General features: G+C 42.4%; 1 protein-coding gene across 12 annotated transcripts in view; it reads right to left on the reverse strand.

Moving 5' to 3' along the window:
* DNM3 (dynamin 3) overlaps nucleotides 1-22,765 on the reverse strand; it is a 374,186-nt gene that overhangs the window by 62,477 nt on the left and 288,944 nt on the right. For all 12 annotated transcript variants that reach the window (XM_039881487.1, XM_039881489.1, XM_039881478.1 and 9 more), the window contains one exon: nucleotides 17,948-18,059. In XM_039881487.1, coding sequence (XP_039737421.1) covers nucleotides 17,948-18,059 — 112 coding nt within the window. The remainder of the gene's footprint in view (nucleotides 1-17,947; nucleotides 18,060-22,765) is intronic.

A 22,765-nucleotide genomic window follows, 5' to 3' on the forward strand; every position in this document is an offset into this window, starting at 1 on the left:
TATTTAGAAAAACAAGTGTCAGTGAGCACGAGGGTCAAACCTGGCAAGGTACAAAGTATGGAATTAAATCACCAAAGAGGGAAAATGTGAACATGCCTCTCGACAAGTTAATATTATTTAGAAGAATAGCTCTAAAAAGCAAAAAGGTATAAAGAAAGAAAGAGAAAGAAAACTGAAACTATAAACCTGTACAAACAAACTTTCTACTATTTATATGTGTCAAGTCCAGACCCACTTTCTCTCCGGATTTATAACCAAAGCGAAGGAAGCACCGGTTATACAGTTAGGCTCATCTGGAAAACTCCCTGGAAGTTCTCAGAGTTCCTTAGCACAAAAGTACAAAGAGATATGGTGATGACTTCCCTGAACAAACAAATATACACGGAAGAGTGAGCTGGTTTGAGCTTTTGAGGCACACCCGGTGGCCTGTGGCTGCTCTGATCCTGTGCCATGAAGAAATGTATTAACTCTCTCTAGATCTTCCTTCCAGCCTGGGGGCTGCCAACATCGTTCTCAATGAGAAAGCGAAACGACTCCCCACATCAGTGTTGGAGCTGCGAACAGGATCCATTCGCAGGCTCCCACCTACTGGCAAAATGACTTGCGATTGCTCACAGCTCACGGGGACCCGGGAGGACGTGATTAGATGGCTGGATTTCTGGTAAACCTGATCTGGGGCGTGATTCTTAACATCACATTGATCGACCCCACAGTAAAATCAAAGGCTATGGCTGTAAAATCTTCTTCGAAGGTGACAGATGGGAGATTTTCATCATTTTTGGACCTTATGATATGGCTGTTATTAATCTCTAGAGTGGCAATTCCAAAATTGAGATGTTATCAAAATTACCCTGGCGGCTTACTTAAAATGCGTGTTCACAGAAGCCACCCTCAGAAATTCAGAAGACTTGAGAGTGGCCCAGGGGTTTGCATTTCTAACAAGCAACTCGGGTATGTCCTCCGCAGGTCAGAGGGCGCACACGAGAGACCCTGAGCTGGAGGCTGTTCCTAGTCCTTTTGCTTGCTGTGTGAGAGTCTTCCCCATTGAACACTGATGCTACAAGATGCTGAGAGGCATTGTTTAAAAATCGGGGTTGGGAGGTGTTATTTGATAAAGTAAGTTCAAGAATGCGGTGTCGAACACACCTACATGTCTCTATCCCAGTACGCTCGATTAAAAAAAAAAAAATGCTAACATACTCTGTGTCTCGCCAAAAGGAAGATAAAGAATACGGTATATCCCAAACATTTTTCATCATCCAATCTCCTTTTTCTTTAAATAGACTAAGCATACTTTGGAAATTGCTGCTATATAGAACTTCTATGTAAGAAAATATAGAAAAGCACAGAACTACTGAGGAAGATAATCTGTAGTACCTAGATGGAAATGGTCGAGTCCTAGGGCACATGAGAACACCCTGCGGCAAAGGCGCCAGCTGTGACCACATTCTGAATTTAAAAGCCAAGCCACGGCTCAGCCACAGGGTGATGCCTTTCGAGGTGATAACAAAGAGCAAAGACCTTGGCACGCAGTAGGCTCAGGTGTGTGGAGAATGCATGAGCAGGAGACTAGGCATCAGAACCATCCCTGGGTCCAGAACTGTGGCACCTTAACAGAACTTAAAAGACCACGCAAGCACAAAACCTGATGGCACTGAGACGGCCCACGCCTTCCGAGAACCTGCTTCGTCCCCGGCACTGTTCTACATGCATCGCAAGCATCATCAGCTCATTCGGTCTTGGTGAGGCAGCACATGAAGCTGCTCTGAACACACGAAGAGGGGCTCAGAGTCACTCACGCCATGTCACCCAGCGAGTACATGGCAGAGCCTGGATCTGAGCTCAGACTGGAGCATTACACCTCTGTGCTTCTTTGTCCCTTTAAGCGGAAGGGTCGGTAGGTTTCTGGGTAGAGGAGACTATCTGAGCAGCGGGGATTTATTTTTTTTAAGGGAAAGGCAAACGACCAAATTGGTGAGGATTAAATAAGAAGGTAAAAGACTGTAATACTCATTGTGGGTTATGATGAGGTGAGATGTCAGAAATGTGATTTGTTCTAGCTTTAAGGAAAGTAATGTGGCGATATGAATCAAACACTATGTCATTATTCATTCCCTTTGATACCAATTCCACTTCTACAAATCTAGCCTAAGAAAATAAGCAGAAATGTACATGAAGAATTAGGCACAAAGATGATTACTCTAAATTTAGATGTAACAAAAATTAGATTGAAAGTGAGTACATATATTAGAAAGTACATAAACTCTAGATTCAAAGCTGGGATTAAATCAAATCGTGGTTCATTCACGTGTTACACGCGTGATCTTTGGGTAATTAGCTAACCTCACTGAGCCTCGTGTTCTTTATCTCTAGAATGCAGAAAATGACATTTATAGCAGGAATACTCAACGGGAGTTTACACAGGTGATTCTTTGTTGTGCGGGCTGTCCTGGGCCTTGCAGGATGTTTAGCAGCATCCTTGGCCTCTACTCACTAGATGCCAGTAGCTCCCTCCACCCAGCTGTCAGTCAAAACTGTCTCCAGACGTTGCCAAATGTCCTTAGTGTGAGAACCGCCCTCTTGCAGAATTGTCGTGAAGATTAAAAGAGCTAATTTAAAGATATTTACTTAATGGCAAAGGGAAAAGAGAAATAAACAGCTTTCGAATGGGAGGCCAGCTAGAAAAAAGGAAAAAAGTATGTGTGTGTGTGTTGTGTGTGTGTGTGTGTGTGTGTGTAATATATATACACATAGGGGAGAAAAGGCCAGGAGAAAAGAATGAAAATCTAAGAGCATGGAAGCAACCAATAAAGCCAAACCCTAAACACATGCCGGAGAGATGGCGCTGCCAAAAAGAGCGGCCGCCCCTGGCCTGGGCGTGCAGAGGAAGGGCGAGGACACGAAGCGATCAAGGGACTGCCTTTCTACGGTCACGTCATGATCGAGTGTGAAAAAAATTAAGATATGCCGAGTTCTTTTCCCCGTGGCATCGCACATGTTGGAAGAGCCGGGAGTCAATTTCAATCAGGTTTAAGTTCCACGTACTGGGAGAAAGCCCCACAGTTCCTTCCGCTGCCATTTCATTGTGCCCGGCCCCGAAGGGCGAGGCGTGTGAACGGTCTGGCGACGTAACAGTTTCAGCGTCCACTGGGGAATTGGTCACAGTGACTTCGGGCGGGTAGATCAGGCGACCAGGTTAGCGACTAGACCCTTGGTGACCCTGTCACGACCTTTCCCCTCTCTACTCCTACTTTTCCGATTTCCGTCCTTTGCACTGTCACCTGCTTCTCCCCTCGAAACACTATACCCAAGTTCACAGTTTCTGACTTGTTTCTTCCACTGATTCGTTCCAGAACTGCGTACTCATTGCCTATTATGTCCCAGGTACTAGGGATGGGATAAGCTACCAAACCGTAGGGGGGATCCGGTCTACGCGAAGCCCGAAGGACAGTTAAGGAGGCGGACAATCAACAAATAATAAATCAATAAACAGACACGAGTTACCGATACACAAAATGCCGTTCTGCCAAATCCACGCTGAACGCCTGCCGCCCAGCACTAAACGCTCCTGTCTGGGGAGCCGTCGGCCTCTCCCGTCTTGGTTCAAAGATTCCTTCTGGGACCACGGTCACCACGCCATTTTACCATCCGAGCTGCAATTCAGATATTCCACACTCCGATGTGATATCTGTGTTCTGCGAACTAAACTAGTCATTTCACACTCTGGTACTTCTATAATTCATCTTCATTCTAATCCTCTCAGCAAGTCACAGGAGCTGGAAATGTTCAATGTTAATAGCCTTCATAAGACTTGGCTTTTACACTGACTTCAGCAATTTTTTCACATTTGAAGAAAATAAAAGTATCAAAGTTTATGGTTTGATGTGTTAAAAGAAAGAAAAAACGCTCTACCTCTAAATGGGCTGGGTGAATTGACGTGGGTGGTTTTATCTTTGGGTCTGCATGTCTTGGCCATCTTAAAGCGACTTTAAAAAAAAAAATCCTGATTGGCAGACAATACATTCCATACTTTAGTCAAGAAAATTTTCTTTTAGACAATCTGTGAGTCGAACAGTTGGGCCACGTGGAATGGGAAGAATGAGATGTTTAGGTTGGAACATTAGAAAAGTTTTTCTTGATAAAGACTCAGATTTTCAACTGTACCTTACTAAGTCTATTTTTATTTCTTGTTCTAATGCTTAAATATAGAAATATATTGACTCTTTTTTGTTTTCATAGCATTCCAATTTTGAAATAGGCTTTCAGTGGAAGCACTAAAAATTACCCAAATTTATAAAAATTGGATTTTTCTTATTTAATGAAAGACATATGGCTACAAAAAAGTTCTTTGTAACACCCACAGTCCCTGACCTTGTACCCCTCATCCAAGTACGCAAGCCCAAGTTTGAAAATCTTTTCAGTTGCTGTCATAATTTCCGAGGCAAACTATCAGATCGATGGGCAGGGAATATTTTTCATGAGCAGCAGATACTGCTAAAGCATAATGGAAAGCGTGGACGGCATTAGACAGAGTTTGCAGTCTGAACAGATTCTAGTTCCTCAGCCGATCCTAAGTGAATTGGGCCCAGCTGATGGTCATCGGTTGAAACCTTCATACGTTTGCGTACTTATGTCAAGCTAGGTCAGGGTTCATCGACCTTGACATTGACACCTGTGACCGGATAATTCTTTATCATGGAGACTATGCTGTAAATAATAGGATACTGGCTTCCACCCACTAGGTTCCAACAATACCACTGGCAATCAGAAATATCTCCAGGCAGTGACAAATGTCCGCAGGGAGTTGAGAACCAATGACCTAAGTGGAAACAGTACTTTTTTTTTTCAGTTTCTTACTGGAGGGAATAATTGTATAGTGATAGAAGAATTTCAATAAGCTGATCCTTTTTTAAAGTTCCATTTTGCTCTATGCATCCAATTGTTCTTTTTTTTTTTGCCCTAATTCCTTGAAGTGTTACCAGTTATTCTCTTTGAAGCCATGTGACATAAAATGAGAAAATTTATGAGACTAGTGGCTAGTTACTTCAAAGAGAAAAATAAAAATGTCCCAATCAAAATTTTTCTTCAATTAAAACTTGGTCAATAATAATTTATGTGGAAGAATGTGTGTTGTCATTATGTAATGGGTCTTTAATATCCCGTTTGTGATCCAATTAGATATCCCTAAATAACACTAGCCTTTTCTATTTTAGGGCTGAGTTGTTGGCAGGCAACAAAATATATTTTCTGAATCCTTATTTAAATGCTACTTTGTTTTCTTTTTTAGAACTTTTTTTTTCCTACTACATTCTGCTTATCCCAATAATTAAAAGAAATGCATTCCTAACTCTGGACTAAAATAATATGCATACAGTTGAGGCAAACAAAATGAAAATGCTTTAGAAAAAGAATAGTTGTAAGTTAAAATATGCTAGTTCTCCTTGTAGTGTCTTAAATACTTAAGAGTCCCAAATAAGTGACTTATTTTGAGTTCTTTTCTAGGATACTTGTCTAAGGTGCCATCCATTCGGACGGCTTAATTTTTAATAGACAAGTATATGGCTTCTAATGCAGTAATTATCATTTCAACTGGAATCAGGCATAATTCACCTCGCCTTCTAGCTTCCTACAAAGTGTCTCATACTCACTTGTTCAGTCTACTTAAAAGTTACTACTCCCTCCTCCACTCCCCCACAACCAACACACATTTTTTGTACAAAAATCCTTCTTAAAAATTTTTTCCTTACCTTAGTAGATTTCTAAGTTTATAAAAATAATACACGAGTACAGAAATAACTAAGTTCATACATCGATGTCTAAAGAAGTTAAAAACGACCCCTAACTTTTCTTCCAACCTATTTCCTACACCTTTGTGTATGCTCAAACACCTACAGGAGCATGTGTGTGTGTGTGTGTGTGCATGTGCATGTGCGCACACACTGTTCTTTCTCAGTCTCCTTTGCATACAAAAAGATGTCTAAAATACTGCAAGAGAAAATATGTCCAGAAAGCTGTGATGTAAGACATAATTAGTGTCATTACTTCTCATTACTTCATTCTAGAATGAAGTCACTCCTTTTTGGACACAATAGAGGAAATAAAATAGAAACAAGCCCCGAGCGCCCCAGAGGTCCCTCTCTGTCACCCACTGCGAGCCTTCTGAGCTGCAGAGCGATTCTCGCCTTTCGAGAGCGTCTATCTGCCAAGACTAATAACTTTGGGAACATAATATAGATTCCAACTCGCTTCTCAGAGTTTTCTGCTTCCAATCGAACTGTCTTTTCCTCCAACTGATTATAGCCAGGGGTCCAGAAACTGGGCATTAGCAATGCTCTTTTAAGACTGGATTGCCAAAAAAAAGAACCAAAGGTTTATTGGCATTGCCATGACTGAGCCAGAGAGTTCATTTTTATACGCATATGGAACTAAAATAACACTTTGAGGCCAGTGAGTTTTTATCCCTTCTTAACTTTAATGATATTCTTATTGGGTTATATATAAATTAAGTGAACCAGATGGACTCGCCTTCAATCCCAAGGAAACACATTTACTAAACTTCTCTAAGAAAATCAGGGAAAGCATATATACATTATTCAAAGAAAATAAATAACCCTAATTGAGCTGCCTGGACCTAAACTGCTTAGAATGTTGACTTTCTCTTGTGCATTTGAAAATACTAGAGAGGAAATGAACACAATGACACTGTACTGTCTGCCTCTTTCATCTGCCGAGATCATGATGCACATCATCAACGAGGCATTCCAGGTCTGACGATGGGTTTCCCGTGTCTGTCTCTATTCTCTCACGTATGACCACGGACAGGAATTTAGAAGTTGAGAGTCTGGCATCAGAGGCAAGACAAATTAACATGGATTTAACATCTGTGCTCTTCGGTGTAATATATTTTGGTGACGTTTGATTTGGCACACTCTATCTTTGCAAACGACTGCTGGAACCCAATGGATCACCAGAATCAGCACTCCAGGCAATAACTACTTTTCCCACTGACGGAGGCTGACAATGTCCACTTGTCTTGCCGAATGCGTTGGGAAATCGCTAGACAAAGTACTTTTTAACTGTTGTAAAAACAGGTGTTTAAATCTGATTTTCCTTCCCTCTTTTTTTCCTCACATGTCAAAGCCCTCCAATATGTATGTATTTATTGCATTTAACCTAACTGTAACTTAATAAAGACTCAGTTATTTTTAAATTCTGTTTTAGCACGTTTGGGTTCTATTTCTTCTTTTCAAATACTCCTCTCCAGTCAAGGCAGTCGACTTCATACTTCCGCTAGGGGAAATATAAGGACCTTTAGTTTGAAAAGATCAAAGCCAGGTAAAGTGACAGTAAATGTCTCTTTCAAAGGTAAGAAAAACTTTGTAAGGGAAGAGTTTAAATATAGTTTTAACCCATAACTTAGAATTTTTTGAAGCATTCGTTTCCGAACCTAGGATTCCTTTTAGTTCTCATTTGTGCTTCTGTACTAACATCATTAAAAAACTTGAGAGCTTTGTTATAGCATTTTATTCCTTGTATTTAAAAATTTCCTCTACCTTTAATTTGCCTAACTTAATTATCAAAGATATTTACAACTCAAACTTTTTAATAAAGAAAAGTAGAAGTCTATTGAATTCTTAAAAATGTCTACCATGAGAGGGCATCGCATTAAAGAAGGAAATGACAAAACACGGAGGTTACTTTTTGCCTGAAGGCCTCGGTTCTGAAAATGACATTCTGATTTTCATTTGTGCTCAAACAATTAAAAAAAACCCAACTCCCTGTTACAGTAGACATTTGTCCACTTCCCCAAATCTGATTCGGGAAGGCCTAGATTCTGGTCCTCCTCATGAAAACGGTGGCATGGAATCCCCAGTCCAGGGGAACGCCTCCAAGGAGGAGACAGACTCGCCCCTAAGCAACTCAGTTGTCGCTGTGCAAACAGAAACACGTTTTCAAAGGGGAAAATAAGTAATGGGCCTGCAAGCAAAACTTCTCCCGAGCAACTGTGATCCTCTCACAAAAGAAAAGTTTGCTTTCGGAGGAGAAATAACAAAATACACGTCACTGTTGCAAGAGGAATGTGAACCTCGGTGCTTCGCTCCATCACACACTCATAATGCAGCCCTAGACGCGTGTCTGCTGTGGAGTCTGTTTGCTGGAGCTGGGAGGACTGGCTCCCGGACTCTGAGTGTGGTCTTAGGGCAGAGAGAGCAGATCAACTCTACTGCCCCTGAGAAAACAAACAGTAGGATCATTCCACACACCTCAGAATACGTGTGTGTGTGTGTGTGTGTGTGTGTGCGCACATGCGTGCACACTACACTCAATGTATGTGGGAAGATGAACGCATTCATCCTCCTCATCTAAAGAAACATTAATTGAGCAGGCTTCCTTCTCTTATATCTCGTTACTGTTATAACTAATAAAATGCCATTCACCAAATAGCTGATTAACTATTACAGCTGGCTCATGTATGTGGCAGGCAACAAGTCAGGCATGCTATCTTGGGGACAACTCAGAACAAGCATTCCAGCATGAGAGGGAAAAAGACTCATATTCTGCTTTCGAAGACTCCAGATCTATGACTCTGGAGACTGCACAGCTTGCATTCCAGTGTTTTCCATCTATACTGAAATTCCAGGCCAAAGAAAAACAGCACTCAGACGTGCTGATGTTTGTGATTCGAGGAGGCCCGCTCACGCCAGAGTCCATGTCTGTATAACAATTATATTTTAAAAGTATTAACATGATATCTGTTTTGAAGACTATCACTTATTCATAACAAACAACTAGAAATTAAGGGCCGTAAATACCAGCACCTCCAAAATAGCCACTCTGTAATTAAAAATCAAAATCTTAAGCGCTCGCGTCTTTGGCACGCCAGCTGACACCCTACCGATCCCGCGGGGGACCCGTTCGCGATGCAGGTGGTGGTCTGGTGGGGACTGGAGGCCCAGGCGGGCCTTCTGCATCATCCTGCAGGCACCCTCAACAACGCGGAAGTTTAGAAATGTCAAGTTTTATTGCCCATTGTATTACAATTCATTTAAAAATCAGTTAAACTATTAAATTGAACATTTTATTACTCAGAAGAACTCGATCAAGACACAACAAATGGACGACTCCTGCTGTGGAGCAGTGTTTTCCTCTGGGAATTTTACAAATGCCTCTAAGTCATCAGTGAGTCACCAGCGAAAGAGGAAAATCATGAATGCTTCTCGGGTGGCTGAAGGGTTAGCACCTCCTCAAAATGTCAGCAGCCTGTTCCCTGATCTGCCTCATGCACGGGCTTGCTACTAGTGCTCTCTCAATTAGCTCAGGGTACTTGACGAACAAACACGAGATGAAGCACATGGCGGTGGAGACACAGACTCAGTGCAATGTAAGTGACGGGACCAGACGTCCCTAGTATTCGAAAACTGAAATACGTGATATGGTATAAGAACCAAAACGTCCGTTTTTGTATTTAATCCGCATGTCGTTTTCCAATAGTGGTAGTAGTAGAAATATTATCTTTTACTTCGTGTAAGAAACCTTGAATTAATTTCATAAGTTACCTGCTGTTTTAAAAAAGTGAACTCTTAGTGGGCTGAGTTCACCCCTTTGCTCCTTTACGAATGCCTGTCTCGTACTTGTCTTATTTTTAACCTTATTAAATATTATTACTTGGGTCATAAGCAGTTATATCAAAATATAAATTTATAAAGTGACACATTTTCAATACCAGCCATCTACGTCAACTTATTCCATAATAGCACATTCCGTCCAATTAAACTGCAAGATTTCCCACATTTGTTTTACATTCTATACGTATGGCTTATGAATAGCAATTTTGATGAATTCCAGCTGGTTTAAATATGCAGGCAGACCCTTATATAACAGATTCCTTTCCATTCTTATTGTATTCGATGAGGTCCATTTTAAGTGGGCCACCTGGTAGGATGAAGCACTATTAATTCTCCGTAGAGAAAATTAAAAAACAATCGCCCTGCTAAACTTAAGACCGTCTCCCCCAGTTCTGTCCCTATTATGTAAGAAACGCAAGTGAGAAGTAGTTCTAATCTTTTGGAAAACGTGAATTAAAATTAAAGCAGGCTGGCAACCCCATGGACTACTAAATCGCTCCTTTATCAATCACGACGAGGTGAACATAATTTCCACCATTTGTGTACGTTGCCTGGTTTCAGAAATCTATCGTACACGTTTCCGTCTCCTCTCCATCCCCCACACCCTCCTGCTCGCGTCCAGCTGGAATACATCAAGGGCGCAGAAGCCAAGTCAAATGTTGACCCCACCCTCCTCCATCCATTTTAAGGCACCTTCAAAGGCGGAACGCTGATCTAACTCAATTTCACCGACAAAGCCAGCCATCCTGCGATTTAAGGCTCCGGTTTGGGGTTTTTATAACTGCACATTAACATGAGAGCTTTGACTTTTGGTCAAGACCTTCAGCTGCGCTGAGTTTCATCAGACGGCTGTAGCCTTTCTGCCAAAGAGACCTCGTTACTAAACCTTCATAATCGTTGCTCTCAGTGTCCATCTCTTCCCTTATCATCAATCTCGACGTCTCTGAACCGCCCAGTAACCAGCTCTGAAGAAATAACATTTCCCTTCCAAAAGGTCGAAACAGAACAGCCATTAGGTAGTCTGAAGGCGTGTTTTCCCCGACATTTGCACACCCTGTGTCATTTGTGCACTGCCACAGATGACAAGTCACCCCAGCGTGCACAGAAACACTCTTGCCAAGACACACGCAGGAGGGGAGCAGGGGCTGGAGAGAAACGGGAGCCGCAGTAAAACAAAGAACTTACTTTGTTGTTCCCCTGTGCATGTAGCCGCAAGGAAAAAAAAGAGAGAGAGAAATATGTTAACCATAAATCCATTTTAAAATTATGAGGTATTTTTCATGCTAGATAGAGCAAAATCAAAATAAATAAGGTAACTCTTCACTGACATCCCAATCATACACATACGGCACCCTGAGCTCTTGGACAAGTCACAGAATCTACTGAGATGAGATGAAATCACACGTTTATAACAGCAGAAAACGATGACAGAGATTTCCCCCTCCCTTTTCACTCGGGACCCGGAGTGCGGGGGCCTGGCCCCAAAAAGCCGGGGCTTGAACTGGTGGTAAGTGAGCTGTGAGCGTGGACAGCGAAGTGGGCAGTACGTCGACTTGCCCGTTCCTCTACACGCCAGGCAGTGGAAAATTTCATCAGCCAATGCATTTTTAAACAAACACCGCATCCTCGGTTTCAGAGAAGTGGTGGGGGGGGGCAGAAGGGAGAGAGCGCAGGAAAGGAGTGGGTGGTTCTGGGGAGACCAGCTAACAGCAATCCGCCCTCCATCTACCCCGTTCCTTCGTTTTGTAAATTATGAGTTTTGTCTTGGGCTGGCATGGGAGGCGAAAACTGTATAGTGGGGATGTGGCCAAAATAAACACTGGGCCACGTTGAAGAAAATGGGTCTGGAAAGGTTAGTCACAAAAAATGCAGTCATTTCTAAGTGGGACGCTCTGGATAGAGACGCAGCGAGCAGCCAGCGACGGGCGGCGGGCAAATGGCTGTCCTGTTTCAAGCTGGAGCCGCGAGAGTATGATTTATACCGAACAATTTAACTCACATATGGCTTGAAAAAATAAAACGGTGATTCATTACTCCTGGGGCCGCCTGAGTCCTCGCCAGGTCAGGCCCCGCGGGGGAGGCGTGATGGGGTATGGGCAGGGAACAGGTCTGGGCTCTCTCACGAGGGGGCCCGGAGGACTCGGAGCTGGAGAGAGGGCAGCGTGTGTGTCTGCGGAGGATGCTGAGCACAGGGCGGAGTGGCAGGTTGGGCCGGGGATCTGGCACTCAGGGTGAAGAGAGGCTGGGGAGAGGGAAACAGCTCAGACAGAAATTGTCTGCAGAGCAGAGTCGTTTGTAAAATATGTGTCAACTGTTCAATAAAGCAAGAAAGATGCCCACAGGGAATTTTATCAGGAGTAAAATACTATTTTAGAGAATAATAGGATCCTGGTTCTCCGAAGAAGTGCAATATCACTGAAAATACCTCAGACAGATGGAATTTATTGCATTCCACAGCAGTGCGGCTTTTGATGTAGCAAATAAGTTTCAGGAGTTCAACCAAGTATTTCTGCACGTTAGGGAGTGACTGGCCTTCTTGCTCGATGGCAGATGGTTTTGTTTGTAGTGGCAGCAGTGATGTCACGGAGTAGGGGCCCTTAATCCTCAGACAGGAGAAGCGTACAGTGGAGGACGTGGCGTGGCTTTGCCGTTTCCTGTTTCCTTCAGTCACTTCCCCACTGTCTGCTCTGACAGAGGCACAGCCATGATGAACGGGGGATGGCGGATGCTTTATCATTCCCTCCACTGCTCTATGCGGGGGCCGTCGAGGTTCAGGTCTATTGAAGAATCAGAGACTCTTTGGAACTGGTCAGGTAGCTGCTCTAAGCTCTGTGGGAAGCACTGCTGAACGAGCTGAGGATGAAGTGACGTTTAGCAGCGCTAAGCGTGAGCGTCGTCAGCCTCGTATTGCTGGACGATTGAATAAACGCACGTGGGTGGCCAACACCGTACGGAGGTCTGTGGCTACCCCTCATCCTCCCCTAGAATGATAGAGACCCTCTCCCCTAATTGCCATTTGCCACAGAGTTTGGTTTCAGAGGTGACCCAAAAGGAATTTCTGAAGTCCCCAAAAGACTTCATTATAGGATGGTTTCAACCTCCAAGGCAGCCCCCAAAACATTAATTACGACTGAGGGAATCCTGAATTCGGCGGTCTAGTCAAATTCCAGGGTGTTCTACGTTCTACTGCCAATTTTTATGATTTAAGAAACCATACACTATGGGAGGAACCATCTATTTAGATAGCTAATAGAAACCTCATAAAATGTCCTGAGCTATGTGACTTAACAAGTATGCAAGACTGAACTTGCGCCAAATTTCTTTCCAGGGCACGCATGGATCTTCGGCTGCTTCTTTCAGAGAGTGAGCAGGATGGCACCTGAGGGCAGGCTTGAGAACCCTCCCTCCTGACTGGCTGATGGAGCCACTGACGCCCGCCTGGCCACTGGGCAGCATGAGCCCAAGACCCCGCCTAAGCGATTCGGCTTCCTCGGCCAGCGCGGGGGGACTTCTCCTTCTCATGCCAAATCCCAAGGAGAGTCTCCACAGCAAAGGGAACTACGAAACTGGGGATTAAGCTTTATGGACACAGTGATGATTTTCAGCAACAATAATGATAAAGGCCACGTGGCATCGAACACATTCACTCGGTTGCAGGCACTGAGCTAGATGCGATAGCAACAGTCTTCATTTAATCTTATCAAATCACTCGAGGAAGGTGTCGTTTTGAGTTTAAAAAATAATAAACGACTGGAGAGTTAAGTTGCCTGAGCCACACAACTACCGAATGGAAGGGTCAAGATTGAAACGTGAGTGGGTGTGACTCAGAGTCTACCTCATCTCACTGCACACGAAACGTTCCAAAGAATTCGGAATTCCTTAATGTTTATGCATAATTTAAGTCATGTTGAAAGCCAACAAGATGGTGCCAGAAAAATCAGTCATTTGTTATATCATGTTCTTTAGATATTTAATCAACTGCATATTTATTTGTATTTAAACTTATAGGAAAAGTTTATGTACGTGTCAGTAAAATAATCTTGTAAAAGTGCATTGATAGTAGCCTATAACTACTGATACACACACACATTTTATCTGTTTAATATGTTTTTAAAAGTTAATTCCATTAGAAACATCTTTTACTTTCAAACTGTGTAAAATCTTATACGCTTATTTAACAATATAGAATTTTATACTGGTTATCATTCCGACTTAGTCACCGAAGGAAACAGAAACAAAATTCTGCTAAATCCAAATTCGGATTTAAATATATTTTAAAAATATTGTGGCCTCCTGGAAAAAGGTCCGGTGACTGGAAGGATATCACACGGGCAGCTCAGAGGGGCCACGGGCGAGTTCGCGGCTCGCCAGCGGCATCGTGGGAAAGCGAATCCGTACTCCTCGCTCCCTCCGGAGGGCCACACGCTGCACCGCTCGGATGAGAAGTCTACCTTGTGCTTTGGGTCCAGAAAGATGAAGAGACCGAAGGTAATCAGAAGATGCACCCGTGAAAACAAGGTACTCGGACAGCGCGCGTGGGAACGTGCGTGGGAATGCGCGTGGGAACGCGCGTGGGAACGCGCTTGCGCTATCGCATTTTTTCCGATAGCCACGGTAGTTCTAGCACATCGTAGAGCCGTTGTGTATTTGCGTCTCTCGCCGCCACTAGATGTGGAAATGCCGTAAAGCAAGAATTGCATCTTTTTTATCCTTGAGTCTCTAGAGTCCACCGTAACAGTGATGAATGAAGGGAAGGAAGAAAGTGGGGGAAAAGGGTGGATGAGAAGGAAGAACGGGGAAAAAACTGTAGAAGACGCCGAGAGAAACGACCTGAGACCGAGGAAACGGGCGAGCAGAACGTCACGGTGTGAGGGCGCGAACGCATCCATCGCGCGGAAGCGGGAGAGAAAGCACCCTGGGGAGAAAAGCACGTCACAAAATAGTATGCCGCCGCAGCCGGAAACAGGTGCCCAAAACAGCGTTTCGTTCGAATCTGGATGATGGCTATTTATCTAAATGAAACCGAGCTTATGAAACTTCAAAAATTAATCGATGTAAATTTTTTTTTCTAGCCAAAATAGAGGTGTCATGTGCAGAAGGCAAAACTTTTTGAGTCTAGACGCATGTCCACCTGTGACACATAAATGCTTCATTATTAGGGTAGAGAATGACGGATTTGCTCTTGACGCGATGGTTTATTGATATGAAAACGAAATGACACACCAGAATCCTAAAATTTTCCTCAGGGACAGGCATCTGTTATTAGGTAAATCTGACTTCTTCATCGAATCTTTCTAAATTAAAAATAACTGAACTTAAAGGATCCTTTCCCTCAAATCTAACTGTTCACAAAATGTGAAGTTTGGATACACATTCTACTTCAATTGCTTTCAGTAGTTAGCTGCCATTTAGACATCTGGAAGCCAAGCAATCATGTAATAAAACCTGCGGAACTACACGGTGCATAAGAAATGCAAATATTGTTTATGATGAAAACTGAGAAAAGCAACGTTCATGGCACGCTGCCAAGTTTAATTTCCTGTCATGTCTTTGGCATGTAGTAAAAAACGCCTTTGTCTCTATCTCCCAACTGACTGTACCAAATGTGTGTTTCTAAACAAATAAAAATAATGTGAAAAGAATCAAAACAGATTGTGTAGGACAACTGTAGATTCGCTTAAAATTGAGCATCTTGTTAAAAAATAGCAACAATTTCATTGTGCCTCTTCCTTGTGTAGCACTGTGGATACATGAAAACCCAGATTTATAGAAGGAGTTCCCTGAGGGATAGGTAATTCTGCTTTTCCAAGACAGCTCTTGCCTCACGAGAGGTGTATTGCACAATTCTTTACATGGCAAACTTGCCTAGTACATTTAACTTGCCAAAACCGTGACTTAAGGAAACATTTTCACAAACCTTACAGTTGTACGTCAGGAAGATACACACGCACACACACATATGATTTTATGTAACTAAGCATATTTGGAAGATAGAAACAGCATGAATATTTTACAGTCTCATTGGGCTCTAATATCCACAGTGTTTTAGCTGTCCTTTCTACTTGTTAAAGAAAGTCGTCAGTGATGAAAATGATAATTATCATCACTATCATCATTATTATAAACAGAAATAGAGCGCGTACTTGTGCATTGTCTCGTTTAGTCCTGCCAACCATGCTTTGGGGGACTTTTGTGACCTCCATGTTAGAAATAGGAACCTTGAAACCTAAAAGGCTAGCCATCCGGCTCGAGATGTCACAGCTTGTAGTGAGTGTCCAGAATTTCAGTCTAGGTAGTTTGCCACTAAAGCCTATGCTCGAACCCACATTCTCTACTGCTTCTCGTAACACCCACAGATCGCGATCTTTAAAAAGGTACATCTTATGTTAACTCAGTGGGCTCACAGTGCTCTCCTGGCTTCCCGTCTCATTCAGAATAAAACTCAAACGAATGCCTGCCACTTCCTCAAGCGCCTGCGTGACCTGCCCCAACCGCCCTCTTGGAAACTAGGAGCCACTTCTGTCCTCCCTCCTTCTGTTCCAGACACACCTTCTCGCTGCGCTTCTGTGGAGGGAGCTGGCTTTGCACTTCCTAGTCCTCTGCTACCAATACGCCTCCCCAGACTGTCACATCGTTTATCCCCTCCCTTCAGCAGCCCACAAACGTCAGGCCCTTGCTCGCCTGCCCTCACTCTCACCGTCTGTCCCTTTAACTTACTTTATTTTTTTATAGAACTTATCACCCTTTTAAACCACACAATATAATTATACGGTTACTAGTTCTCTTGTTAAATGTTTGATCCTTGGTGGCGGGATGTCATCGCTCACGCCTGGATGGATCACTGGTGCCTAGGAAGGTGCCTGGCAAAAAACACGTGCTCAACAGCTTCTTGTGGAATGAATAAAATAGTAGGTATATACCCGTTTTTAATACAGAATGTATGTGAAATTAAACACGCCACCACCAATGGAGAGGGAAGAGTGATAAGTAATGAGTGGAATTAACGAAAGCAGGAATTTTTAAAATGATTTCTCACCTGTGGTCTTTAGAGTGATAGATACCTGTGCACATATGCATGTGCAAAACTGACAAAAACTGGACAAGCATGAAAACCATACGCAGATGCCTCTGTGCCTGGGCGTCATGGGGACAGGGTCAGGCGTCACCCTGTTTGGAGGGTGTCTGGTGTGTGCGTAGGGTGTTGTTTTAGGTGCTAAGCAGATGCAGATGAGGGGGAGGGGTTACGAGGTCTGTGTGTGAGCTAAAACAACAGCGATGAGGGGAACATTTTGGCTCAAGTCCTCAGTCCTTTACCCTGGAAGTCTGTTCAATTCCAGCGTAACCTCACGCACACGGTCGGTCTGACGTGTCCCCAGAGAGCCTTCGATTGTCCCGTGTTGAGCCCACATCTCAGACTTTCTCTTGAGAAGACTGTGTCTCTATTTGGGGCCTAGAAACAACCAGACTCATGCATGGCCGGCCCTAGAAACTGATCTAGAGCCCAGGAAGCGCCACGAGGTCCCGCTGGCCTAAGTCCCCAAGGCTTGGTCTCGGGACTTTGGTTCCTGGGGTAACATGGACAGTATGATGGCTTGTGGGGAGCAGCGAGTGCGCAGTGGGGGCCCCTCAGCCTGCAGTCTGTGCAACGGTATGTGTGCAGAGGCTGGGTCAGACATCTCAAGTTCAAACCCAGCCCCGTCTGTGTAGTGTTACATTTCCCAAGAACACAAATGGAAAGTCTGTTTATTAACTGGATGAGAGAAGTGTCTCAAAGACACTTGAAGTGTGTTAATGAAGGTAAGTGGGGATGGCAGCCTAGTATTTTTTTGTTCTTTCGTACTCGCGATGACATTAAGCAGAGTTTGAACACAGATCTAGTTTTAGATACAGGTACTACAGACCTAATGAAGGGAGCTAGATTTTTATCAAAATCAGCACATTTTTAAGATTATGAACCAGTGTTATGTTTAATGATCTATATAAGCAATTTCTATATGAAGAATGTTATAAACTGCTTATTATAAGCTACAAAAATTGTGAAACAGCTTATAAGGGAAAATAAAATTTTAAGTTAAAACAAGGAAACTCTCTCTTGGTCTGAGATTACATATATTGTGCTTAATGGCAGAGTAGGGCATTGTCTTTAACATATACTGACGAACTTCTTAAAATAGAAATCTAACGGAATAAAAGACATATAAGCAAAGTATCAGTTAAAACTAAAGTCAAAAGAGAACTGGTTTCTCCAGCACGCAGCATATAGAATACAGTTTTCCTAGAAATGGTTAATAATTTAAAAGTAAGAGATATATCCAACTCACTAGAGATTTATCGGGATAAACTCCAGCTCTCAGCAGAGATGCCTTCCAGCTGTCTACATCCTCCTGTGAGTCGCATGCCAGCTCGAGGAAGCGATAGTCTTTGTATACATTCCTGGAGTTAAAAAAAAAAAAAAATTGTGCTTTTAGTTTTGAACCAATTTCAAAATGATTTTTTATCGCTGCAGACAATGATGATACAAATGGCAGTCCAGACAGATAGTTCTCTCACAGTCACTGGAGAAAGACAAAAGCAATTCATTATAATTAAAATAATTAGCAAATTCCTATGTGTATATAATTAAAAAAAAACAAACAAACCCTCACATTAAAGCATCCAGTCACCTGTACTGTAAGCAATAAGAAGTAAAGGAAATACAAATGGTCTCGATGTCATACCCTGGGTGCCAACTGATAGGGGGCTGTCCCCAGGGGAGTGGGTTTGCTATTGCCTAGTAATTAGATCAATTTTCTGAAGCTATTTTACAAGTCTAAATGGCCTGTAAAACTTTAAAATGCATGGCAATCATCTTATAAACCTAAAATACTATGCTAGATTCAAAACAGAAATGTTCATCAATATTGTGAAAAGGAAAGAACATTAACCAGTGTGGATCAGACTTTAACCAGTATTTAACTGGGACGATACTATAATTTTAAATTTATTTTCTAATGATAAACTAATACATAAGGTGTAATACATGCCTATTTGGAAAAAAATGGAAAGTAGGTAAAAGTATAAAAATAGTGACAATCCTCTATTTTTCACTATTTACCAATAACCTGCGCTCTTTATACTCCTGTTGATGTGTTTTTCACAGTTGAGTTTGTATCTCTTTCAATTCTGTGTCCTTTTCCACTTGCTTTTATATCACAGTCATCAACTTATGCCACCTCTTTATAAGCATCAAGTTCTAATGACAATATTTACTAATATAAATGTAGAGTCATTTACTTAATCTCCTAATATTAGACAAGTAATTTTCTTTCACAATCATCAATAACACTTAAATGAATATTTTTATCCATAAGCCTTCGTCACATTTGCTACTATTATTTTCTGAGGATAGATTCCAATAAATAGAGTTACAGGATCAAAATTAAGATCATGTTTTAAGACACCGATACACATTTCCAGCCGCCTTCCCAGAAAAGGTGATCCAGTGTAGACCGATACCAGCAGTGTACACGACTAACAATCTTTTTCTCTTCTTATTCTCTCCCGAGGTCTCCCGTCCGTGCCTAAGGACCTCGGTTAGCACCCACACGCGTCGGCTCACAGGTGTCTATCTCAGGTCCAGACCTGCCCTAGATTCATACCACCTGTTGACTTCTCCACTCGCGGGTCTCAAAGGCACCTTGAATGAATGACCGAATTGGTGATTCCTAACTTGGTGTTCCCATTTCACACAGCAGCAGTGAAATCCGGATACTCTCGGGGGGCATCTTCCACACCTTCCGCTCTCTCATACTCCTCTCCCATTCTACCACCGGAAAGCAGACTTCCTGAATATCGGCCACCATCTTATTATCATCTCTCTCGGACGATTACAACAGCCCCCTCGATGGTCTCCCAGCATCACATGTCCCCTTTAAATTTGCTCTCCTCACTGAATCCCCGTCATGTTCTTAAAATGTGAATCGAGTGTTTTCACCCCTGGCATAAAACACTAATAGCTACCTGCTTTGGGGACAAGACCACACTCCCGATGACACGATGGCCCTCAAAGCCCTGCCCGGCCTGGTCCACCATTACCTTGCTCTCCAGTTTCTTTTCACGTGCTGCTCCCCTTGCCCTGCGGCCCGGTCTGCTCCAGCCACACTGGCCCTCTCCCTCCAGCGGGCCATGCTTCCTCCCCAGCTCTCCGAGTACGCGGCTCTCTCTGCCTGCAGCTCTTTCCTCCCCTCATGGCACGGTTAACTGCTACTCCTTCTCGGGACCTGAACTCCGTCATCGCGTCCTCGGACCCCACTTCCCTGCCACCCCTACAAGTCAGCTCCTCTCTCAGACATGTTTCCTATTTACTTTTCCTTCATAGCACTAATGACATGTGTTTACAGAATTAAGTGTGAGTTTCTTTTTTCTCTCTTTCTTATCATTTGATAATGGCCGTCTTCCCAACTAGCCCATAAACAACATTTGGACAAAGATTGTATCTTTTTTAAGCTCATCATTATATCCCCCAGGGGATTCTGGGAAACTGTAATCATGTTTATTTCTTGCCATAGCTATACGCTTTAGTTCTGTCATTTTGACATATGCTTTTAAAAAAATTCTCTTTACTGTTTCCTTTAGGTAGTGTGAGAAATGAACTATCTTTTTTTTGTTTCTATATTGTTTAGTGGTTTTCAGGTCTACAGGTAAATGATTATTTTTTAGTTTTTCAAATAATTTTTAAATTCCTTTTTGTATATATGCAATTCAGGAATTCTTTAATACGTCAGGAATAAAATTATAATTCCTGATGTATTGAAGAATTTAGAAGCTTTTACTTTCTGCCGCTTTTCTCATGACAAGTGCTGATCTATCTAGAAACGTTGACCTAGAATATTATTTCTGAACTATTGTTTTCACACATCTATAAAAGTCTCTTTTTGTCCTTTTGTCTTTTTTTTTTTACTTTTGTATTCAATTTTGTTACATTTAAGCAATTATTTAGATGAAACTCTATATGTTTAACTTGAATAAATACTTATCATCAGGTGTTTTACACCTGGACTTCCCCATCTGTAAGTTCTTACTGGGATTCATTTTTCTGAATTGGACTCAAAGTAGAGCTGGCTATCTGGATTTCTGATTGACACCGTATCCACGTTTCTTATGTTGGTTCAGTAAAGAAGCGTAGAAGTTTCTTTTTGTTGTTTTCCTGTTTATCCCATTTTTCTTAATCAGGGTAAACTATGCATGGCCACTCTCAGAATTTCAATCCAGTGCACTCCATGAGTCTCGTGAAAGGTAAAATGACATTGCTACCTTCCAGGGCTTTTGAGACTTTCCATTTCTGTTGTATATGATTTTTTTGGACATAGCAATGGATGGATAAGAATAAAATAGACATGTCTAATTTTTTTTACTATGTTAAAAGAGAAATCATCTCATTTAATCTTCATAGAAGCCCTGCAAAGTTGGTAACAGAGCTGTTTTACAGCTGAGCGCAGTGAAATGTAGAGAGATTCGGTGACTTTCCCAAGGTGACATGACTAATAAACGGCACCCTCTGGCCTACCACAGTCTTTGGTACATGGCCTCCCTAAAAGAAATTATTTGTTGAATGAATGAATGAATAAGTGAATAAAAGAACTATGGAATGAACTTGGGCTGTGCTTATCTTTAAAACCAACTCATCATTTTTGACTGGATCCTTAACTTTCTACAGAAAAACCTAAGATAAGAAGTTTGAAGGGACACAATCACAAAAGCAGAACGAGTAATTTTAATTAAAAGCGGGACATATTTAAAAGAAATATATTCTCTACCTATGAAAGTTTATCATTAGAAAATTTTAAAGCTTGAGTCTTTGCTACAGAGCAGAAAGTGTAATAGATTATCTCGACGGAATCAAAATTCATCAGTGTTTAATGATCTAATTACCTCCCGACCATAGCTTTAGCTCTCACTTAGGCCCCGTATGAGGTGTTTACTGCTCAGTATGAGTTACTTTAAGATGTAAAGGTGGGGAAGGCAGAGCTGGACCGATGCCACGGAGAGCACTGGCCAGCTAGCAGGCGCGCCAAGTAGAAAGGGTACAGACGTTCCACGTTCTCTAAGCAGATCTGAAGAATTCAGCTTTGGCTCATTCTCACTGACATTTCTCCAGAGTATTTTCTTTCAGGGGCTCTTCACATGGAAAATCTTAATGCCCCCCTCCCCTCAAAAGAGAGCCAAATTCTTGAGAGGGAAAATAATTATCTGAAACATTAGAAGAGGGTCAAAGGCTTCTGGTGGCTTTGGACGCTTCGTCTTTACCCATTTTTGAAGCTTCATCTCAGGCTGTGTCTAGACATCCACGAAGAGTTGGACACAGGTCTGAAACACTGAGCGAAGCTGATTTACTGGAAGTCTCAGAAACGCTGCGGCTGCAGCTTCCAGGTTCTCACCACACGCTGTAGCTGTATAGATAACCCACAGCAATTTGTACTGACTGCATTTTTTTGTTTAGTCTATTTCAGCTGCAATCATGCAGATATGAGCTTCTGAATGGTTTCGCTATGAAATCAGCTGAGCTATGTGTTTTATAGTTTGAAAAAATAAAAGTCAACATTGAAAACAAGCACGAGGAGTTTTATCCCACACGTAACAGGCTTTTCAGCGCTACATGGAAGAGAACATGACCACGTGATGGGCCCACGTTTTAATTCCATGTATGACTTTCGTTCGTACATCATAAGAATGTCTTGGGATGTTAAAAATGGGAAGTTTAATTTCCTTACCTACGAAAGCTCTTCAGACATCTGAGACCAGATTTTATGTGTCCCCGGGTCTTCTAGTCCCCACACCAACCCTTCTGCAAAGTTTTTTCAAACGTTTCTCATATGAGAGGTTTCTTCTTGCCTTCCTGTGAATTTGCTCTTTTTTAAAAGGATTTTCTGGAAATGAGATGCCAACAACTGATCACAAATCTCTGGAAGCAATATCGTCCAGACGCAAGGCAGAAGTTTGGTGGAATTACCGCCTGCTTTCTCGACAGCAAACTTTTACTAATGAAAGTTAAGTAAAATGTAATAGAATACGGTAGAGACCGTGAACATCTGTTGAAATCCAGGCCGTGCCATTTATTATCTGATATGACACTGGGGAAGGCAACCTCTCCGAATTCCAGT

This window comes from Pteropus medius, unplaced genomic scaffold (genome assembly GCF_902729225.1).
Source record: "Pteropus medius unplaced genomic scaffold, Ma_sr-lr_union100, whole genome shotgun sequence".
In the NCBI taxonomy this organism is placed as follows: Eukaryota; Metazoa; Chordata; class Mammalia; order Chiroptera; family Pteropodidae; genus Pteropus; species Pteropus medius.